Source organism: Gopherus evgoodei, unplaced genomic scaffold (genome assembly GCF_007399415.2).
Source record: "Gopherus evgoodei ecotype Sinaloan lineage unplaced genomic scaffold, rGopEvg1_v1.p scaffold_34_arrow_ctg1, whole genome shotgun sequence".
Classification (NCBI taxonomy): domain Eukaryota; kingdom Metazoa; phylum Chordata; order Testudines; family Testudinidae; genus Gopherus; species Gopherus evgoodei.
This window is the reverse complement of record NW_022060016.1, coordinates 6,721,721-6,729,779: the sequence shown is the minus strand read 5'-3', so window position 1 is coordinate 6,729,779 and position 8,059 is coordinate 6,721,721. Positions and strand designations below refer to the sequence as shown.

At 46.7% G+C, this 8,059-nt stretch overlaps 1 protein-coding gene across 1 annotated transcript; it reads right to left on the bottom strand.

Annotated features, from left to right (window-relative positions):
- Window positions 1-1,502: 1,502 nt before the first annotated feature.
- On the bottom strand, window positions 1,503-7,705 carry LOC115641377 (28S ribosomal protein S16, mitochondrial-like). Its single transcript, XM_030544472.1, has 5 exons — window positions 7,497-7,705; window positions 4,927-4,957; window positions 4,283-4,543; window positions 3,657-3,764; window positions 1,503-1,843 (listed from the first exon to the last, which is right to left on the bottom strand). Exons 2-5 carry the CDS (start codon window positions 4,937-4,939, stop codon window positions 1,821-1,823), a joined length of 405 nt encoding a protein of 134 aa, XP_030400332.1. The 5' UTR covers window positions 4,940-4,957; window positions 7,497-7,705; the 3' UTR covers window positions 1,503-1,820.
- Window positions 7,706-8,059: the final 354 nt, after the last annotated feature.

Genomic DNA, 8,059 nt, shown 5'->3' with positions numbered 1-8,059 from the left:
AGCCAAAGCATCAGCCTCTCCCCCTCCCTCCCTGTTGCTCCTGCATGAGCGGCCGTGCACCACCTCTGGAGACAGATGGGGCACAATGCTGCAGGATCAAGGTGAGTTCCTGACCCATCTGTGGGGTGGGCAGGGCACGTTGGGGCTTGGGCTTCAGCCCTGGGTGAAAACCAGGCTCCAGCCATGTGTCCTTGGCCCTGGGCGCTAACCCATGGCCGTGTAGCAACAAGCAACTGGCTCCGGGCTGTGGCTGTGCAGTGGCAGTTGCTAGCCTCGGGCACCGACCCCCAGCCCCAGCCCCATGGTGGTGGGTGTTGATCTACAGCTCGGGCCGCACAGCTCCAAGCCCCAGCTCTGGCCATATGGCAGCAGGGATCACCCACTGCCTCTCCCAGCCCCCATTTATCACCCTGAGCCCCCACTGCCTTCCCTGGTCCCACATCTATCCGCCCCCCATTGCCCCGCCCCCCACTGACTCCCCCAGCCATTTATCACCCCGAGCCCCCACTGCCTTCCCTGGTCCCACATCAACCCCCTCATTTCCCTGACCCCCACTCCCTTCCCGGGTTCCACATCTATCCTCCCCCCATTGCTCAAGCCCCCCCTGCCTCCCCCAGCCCCCATTTATCACCCCGAGCCCCCACTCCCTTCCCTGGTTCCACATCTACCCCCCCCACTGCCCCAGCCCCCTACTGCCTCCCCCCGCCCCCATTTATCACCCTGAGCCCCCACTGCCTTCCCTGGTCCCACATCTATCCTCCCCTCCATTGCCCCAGCTCCATTTATCACCCCGAGCCCCCACTGCCTTCCCCAGTTCCACATCTGTTCCTCCCCCATTGCCCCAACCCCCACTGCCTCCCCGATCCCCCACTGTCTTCCCTGGTTCCACATCTATTCCCCCCCCCCATTGCCCTGACCCCTGCTACCTCCCCCCGCCCCCATTTATCACTCTGAGCCCCCACTGCCTTCCCTGGTCCCACATCTGTCCTCCCCCCCATTGCCCCAACCCCCCTGCCTCCCTCGCCAAACTCTGCATCTAGGGCTTTATTTGTCCCGGGGCTTGCTGAGAAAAGCAATATAAATGAACAAGCAAGTGTCACTTTTCCCAGCACACTTACTGGCTACCTGGGAGGCTGTGAAAAGTGATATTTGTATGTTTGTTAATGTCACTTTTCACAGACTCCCAGCTAGCTACTGAAGTGTGCTGTGAAAAGCCCTATTAAACATACAAATATCATTTTTCACAACATTATTATTGTCTGAAAAAACCCGACATAAATAAATGACAATGATTTGGACCCGTGTATGTGCATATTTATTTGTTTTTCCTAAACTTTAAGTATTTTAGGAAAAAGCGTCAGTGCAGCCACCAGCAAGAACTGGTGGTCACATGCTGAGCCCACACAAGAATTTGTTGTGAGAACCCCTGGTTTAAATATACTCCCCGGTAAAATCCAAGCCAGCCATGTCTGCCTGAACCTTTGCAGGCAGGACTTCAGGTAGCACCCAAAAGAGCTTTACTTTTCTTTGGTTCTATGTATGCATTTGCTCAGATTTTACTTCTCTATTGAAAAAGTAACTAATTCCCAGCTGCCTGTCAACTGAGAGCTGGCTGTGTTTCCACGGGTCTCCGTATGGGGGTGGTGCCAAGGGAACAATGAATCTTCTCAGCCATTTCTCTTGCTATGAGCTGCCCCCCTTTTGAGCCCCCACCAGCTTCCTGATGTGCAGGAACAGCAGCAGATTGCCATCTTGGAGCAACAGCTGAGGAAGGCGGCTCTTCTGTCAGCACTAGAGTGGACTATTGGATTGTACTCTTCTTAAATAAGCAGGATACTGTGATCTTCAAAAGAAACAAGAAGTATTTGTAGCACATTAGAGACTAACCCATTTATTTGGGCTTAAACTTTCGTGGGCTAAAACCCACCCTAAAGTGGCCATTCTTCAACAAAAAACCTTCAGAAACAGACTCCAATGAGAAACTGCAGAATTGGAATTTATTTGCAAACTGGGACACCATCAAGTTAGGCCTGAATAAAACTGGGAGTGGATCGGTCATTACACAAACTAAAAACTATTTTCCCATGCTAATTCCCACCCCTCCTGTTACTCACACCTTCTTCTCAACTGTTTGAAATGGGCCATCCTGATTATCACTACAAAATCGATTTTTCCTCCTGCTGATAATAGCCCACTTTGATTTGTCTCGTTAGAGGTGGTAAGGCAACCCCTATCTTTTCATGTTCTCTGTGTATATGTATCTTCCTACTGTATTTTCCACTCCATGCATCTGATGAAGTGGGTTTTAGCCCACGAAAGCTTATGCTCAAATACATTTGTTAGTCTCTAAGGTGCCACAAATACTCCTTGTTCTTTTTGCTGATACAGACTAACACAGCTACCACTCTGAAACCTGTGATCTTCAAGTATGTCTCAGCTTTGTTACGTCAAGTCTTTAAAAGGTGTGATGTGCTGCACCGTGTGGGCTGAGAAAGATCTCATGTGCTCCCCATAGTCAATTCTTAGATTTGCACTGTGAGAGATTGGTGTTAAGGCTTTTGGGGTGACAGTTCCATGACTCAAATTCAGTGGCTTTGTTTGGCCACCAAAGTCTGAGTCTGGTGATCTTCAGGGATGGGACAAACCTTACCTAAGACATTTAAGTGAGTTAGAATGAATGATGTGCGAGTTCCTCCAAGTGACAGTGATAGCTGTCTGCCTCTGAACATAGCTCGATTCTTATTGTGCTTATCACACTGGAATATGGGTAGCTGATAACTATGAACATCATGCAGTAATTCCTGGATTTTTAAATTATTCTTTTAGCTGGACACATGTATAATGTGTGAACAAATACTGTTCGGGAGAAAGGTATAAAAACGCCAAAGTATTTGCTGTGCTTAGAGTGGTGATGTTCTGTGGGATACCTTCTGGAAGAACAGTATTGTGGGTAAATAATTCTGGTCACATTCTGTGCTGCACCCCGCACCCAAAAAAAAGATTTTCTGATGCTTATGCTATTTGCAGCTTAACTGGGTGAAGATAAAGAAACAACAGTGGCCATGTCTGAGTGTCCCTCCTCTGCCAAAAATCTTGAAATAGTTAACTGTAAAATTAAAAACCAACTATGGCTGAAGTAATGGTAAGATTACTTTTAGAAGGATGCCTACAGGGGCATCCAGCACAACTTCCTATACATTAGGTTCTTATGACAGCCAGTAACGCTCTTTCCACCTCCACACTAGAGCTATTTAGAACACTGGAGTTTGTATTCCATTTGTATACATGCTGTAATCTGGAAGGCCCAGATCCACAAAGGTATTTTGGTTCTTGACGTCCACTGGATCTCAGTGGAATTTAGGAGCCTAAATTTTACCTTTGTGGATCTGGGCCTAAGTAATTGCAGTTTGACAAACATGAAAGATTACTCCTTATTTTGACACAAATTATTAATTAACAAATGAGGACAATCAGAATCCTTGTCTGAGGCCTCCTGAAGCCTCAAAATACTTTAATGTTCTTATGAAATAATTCATATCCACTATCGTTTTTGCCTGTGGTACGTATATTGCCCTTTTAAGTTGGCACCCTGTTCTGATCGTTGTCTGTACAGTAATCTTTTGAGTAATTCAGTTCAGACAGATGTTATTGGTCACCTGGAGTTTCTTCCTCAGAAGCTGTTTTGGCCTTCAAGGCTCTTCTCTTCCTTAATCTTTCTGCATTTGTGATCATCATAGGATGCAATGGGAAAAATCCAGAAAGACCTGAAAGAAAGAGTATTTGTGTTTATAACTGGAGTTGCAGTATTACTGTACTAGACTCAGATTCAAAGGCTAGAAGGGAGCATTGTGCTTATCTCATCTGGCCTCCTAGGTAACACATGCTATAGAACTACCCCAAAATAATTGTCAGAGAAAAAATACCCAATCTTGAGATAAATTGTCAGTGATGGAGAATCCACCACAACCCTGGGTAAACTATTCCAATAGTTAATGAGACTTTTAGGAAGTGAGAGTAATTGTCTCTCTCACCAACCCACTAGTGGCTTGAAGTGCCTTTTACTGCTGTCTCGGCCAGCTCAGTGTCTCCATAAATGAGACCCATCCCATTTCCTGTGGCCAAAAGAAGGGTGACTGAATATATAGATATTTTCAAGAATTCATGCAAAGAAATGAAGAAAGGGTCTTTGGTACTCCAAGTATGCAGAGGATCACCAAGAAAAATCTGTTGTCATTTAAGCGAAATAAGCAAATAGTTCAGATTGAAAAACACCTTGAGTTACCTAGAAGTTTTTCAACTGGTTTTGTGACATGTGCTCCACAACCAATCCAGTGTTTGATCCTCTCGATGTTCAAGCCAACAAGCTTTTCATTATGGCTATTTGGGAGTGGGTCATAGCAGCCCACTTGCTCCAAATACTTGCTGTCCCGTGCTCGCTTATTATATGCGGCCACTATACGGAAGAAGGGTCTGTTGGCACAGCCGCCAAGCGCCAGTTGGACAGCGACGTGTCCTCCATGATAATTTTTCATAAGGAGATGAGCTGAAGGAAAGATCAACAGGTATCACAGTAGATTTGATTATAACAGATGTGTACAGATGTCTAGCCAAAAAATGCCAAAAGGCCTTAGAGAAAAAGTTTGGTTTCACTTAAAATCAATTAAACTGCTGTAACCTTTCCTTACACACAAACAAGAGATTATTCTTTTTAATGGAATTGAAGTCTGTACCCTGCCATGAGATTGCTTTAAGACATCGTTTTACTGACAATAAAGACAGATTTGCTTTACCAACCCCTAAGAGTTCAGCGGAGAAGGCTGCACATTCTCCACCAACTATAATTGATTTAGAGGGATGCAGAAACTAGAGGTCTGTCAGTACAACATGCTGTGCATGCAACCCTTAACAAACCTTGTCTGCACTTACCAAGGTGCACCATGATGACCCTTGCCAGCACCTGAAAGAGGAAAAAGACCATGAACGAATCCCCTGCCATGCCCAAACACAGAACAAGGGGCCAGCCCACTGCAGCTGTAAATGCTATAGGGTAGACATAGCCTTAGTTGACAGAGATGAGGTATAACTGAAAGTTATAGTTTGAAAATCCGGAGGGAAACATGGGAGTTTAGTTGCAAGCCCTGCCCTGACCCTTGTAGATTCTGTCTCTCGTGACCCATTGGCCATGGCGATCCTGGGAATGCCCCCGCTCCCACTTTTGTGGTTTGGGGTTTAGGTAACTTTCAACCTCTTAGGAGCACAGGCAAAATTAAAAGCATTTTTTTTTTCCTGGTAGCCTTGTTAGGCAGCAGCTTCAATGCCTCACCCTGCCTGTTTTCTGTTTCAATAGCTTTGTTGCTAGGGCAATGCCAACAAGTGCCACATGAGTACATAAAATAACTTGTCATTTTAAGGTAAAAATTTGTTTCCATATTATATTGGTGTTCTGAGGATTTGGCATATATATGTTAGGCCTGTCAAGCGCAGTTAATTCACACAATGAACTCAAATCAATTGTGCTTACTTGCACTTATAACAATAGAACACCAATTGAAAGTTAAAGATTTTTGGATACATTTTCAATACTGATTTCAATTACAACACAGAATACAAAGTGCACAGTGCTCACTTTATATTATTGTTTGATTACAAATATATGCACAGTAAACATGATCAACAAATTCAGTTCACCTCACACAAGTACTGAAGTTCAAACTCTTTATTGTGAAAGTATAAAAAATGCAGGGTTTTTCCTTTCGTTGCATAACTGCACTCAAAAACAAAACAGTGTAAAACTGTAGAGCCTACAAGTCCACTCAGTCCTACTACTTATTCTGCCAATCGCTAAGACAAACAATTTTGTTTACATTGACGGGAGATACATCTGCCTGCTTCTTATTTACAATATCACCTGAAAGCGAGAACAGGCGTTTGCATGGCACTTCTGTAGCTGGCGTTGCAAGATATGCCATATATGCTAAACATCTGTATGCCCCTTCATACTTTGACCACCATTCCAGAGGACATGTTTCCATGCTGATGATGCTCGTTAAAAAAAAATACGTCAATTAAATTTGTGACTGTACTCCTTGCAGGGAGAATTGTATGTTTCCTACTCTGTTTTACCCGCATTCTGCATATGTTTCACGTTATAGTAGTCTCAGATGATGACCCAGCACATACTCGTTTTATGAACACGCTTACAGCAGATTTGACAAAATTCAAAGAAGGACCAATGAGAGATTTCTAAAAAATTGCTACAGCACTCGACCCAAGGTTTAAGAATCTGAAGTGCTGTCCAAAATCTGAGAGGGATGAGGTGTGGAGCATGCTTTTAGAAGTCTTAAAAGAGCAACACTCTGATGCAGAAACAACAGAACCCGAACCACCAAAAAAGAAAATCAACCTCCTGCTGGTGATGATGAACCTTCTGACTCAGCTGATGAAAATGAACATGTGTCATTGGATCCTTATCAAGCCAAACCCGTCATTAGCATGGAAGCATGTCCTCTGGAATGGTGCTTAATGCATGAAGGGACATATTAATCTTTAATGCATCTGGCATATAAATATCTTGCAACGCTGGCTACAACAGTGCCATGCGAATGCCTGGTCTCACTTTCAGGTGACATTGTAAACATGGCAGCAGCAGCTGCATTATCTCCTGTAAATTGTAACCAACCTCTTTGTCTTTGCAATTGGCTGAACAAGAAGTAGGACGGAGTTGACTTGTAGGCGCTAAAGTTTTACATTTTTATTTTTGAATGTAGGGTTGAGTTTTTTTTAAATAATTCTACATTTGTCAGTTCAATTTTCATTTGCACTCCAGTACTTGTATGAGTTGAACTGAAAAAAAATTTTTTTACAGTGCAAATATTTGTAATAAAAATAAACAAAGTGAGCACTGTGCACTCTGTACTGTGTTGCAATTGGAATTAAGATATTTGGAAATGTAAATATCCAAAATATTTTAAATAAATGGTTTTCTAGTGTTGTTTGACAGCATGATTGTGATGGTTTTTTTTAATCACTTGACAGCCCCTAATATATATATTTACACACACGCAAAATGACTTGATCGGGTTGTAGCAATTGTTATTCTTGGGTATTAACTTGCTCAGGGAATCCTCAAATCTTGCTGCTAACGGCAAACGGGTTAAAAAACAGCAGCGCCAACAACCGACCCCTACGGGAAGTGTCTGTGTGTGCGGGGGGGGGGGCAAGGGAGGGGGCTAGAACTCAATCCATCCCGCTCCCGCCTGCGGACATTCCTGCCGGTGGCCAAACTAGGGAATCGGGAGCAGGAGCTGTTTCTGTCGTTACAGGGGGGGTCCCCACGGGAGGGGGCAGCGGTAAATCCGAGGGGATCTCAGCCCCCCCTCTACCTCCCCGCTCCTTGGGGGTCACATGCTCTTTCCCCCCCCCCCCAGGCCATGTCCGGGCTGCACAGACATTTTCCACCCGCCCCTTTCCCAGGTCTCCCCCCAGCCCGGTCTCACCCCCTGGCAGCCCCCGCCCGGCCCCACGCAGGGACTCCAGAGGGGCTGGGACCCGCTGTGAGGCCCCAGGGCAGAGCCTGGCCGGGCCTGGGGGGCGCTGGGCTCCTGCGGGGACAGCAGCTCCGAGCTCCCCACGGGCGCTGCCCCCCGGGAGCAGATCCCGGCGCTGCGACATGCCGGGTCCCCCCCACGGACACTGGGGCAGAGACACCGCCCGGCCCCGGGGCTCGCTCCGGGACCTGGATGCTGCGGGCGAGCAGAGCCCCGGGCGGCCCCAGGGCGGCTCCAGCGGGAGCAGGGCCCGGGCCGGGCACAGGAGGGTTAATTGAGGTGTCTCTCCCGCCGCGATCTGCGCATGCCCAGAGCTCCAACCACACAAACCTTTCTCCGGCCCCGGGAGGGCTCCCGCAGGAGCCCGGCTGGTTCTCCCCCTGCCCAACGTCACTTCCGCTCCAGAGGGAGTCAGGAACTACATCTCCCAGCCTGCCCCGGGGGCTGCTTCCTCCGTCTCCAGTCCTGGTGAGGGTGGGTTTCAGCCGCTGTTACTGCGCATGCTTCAGACC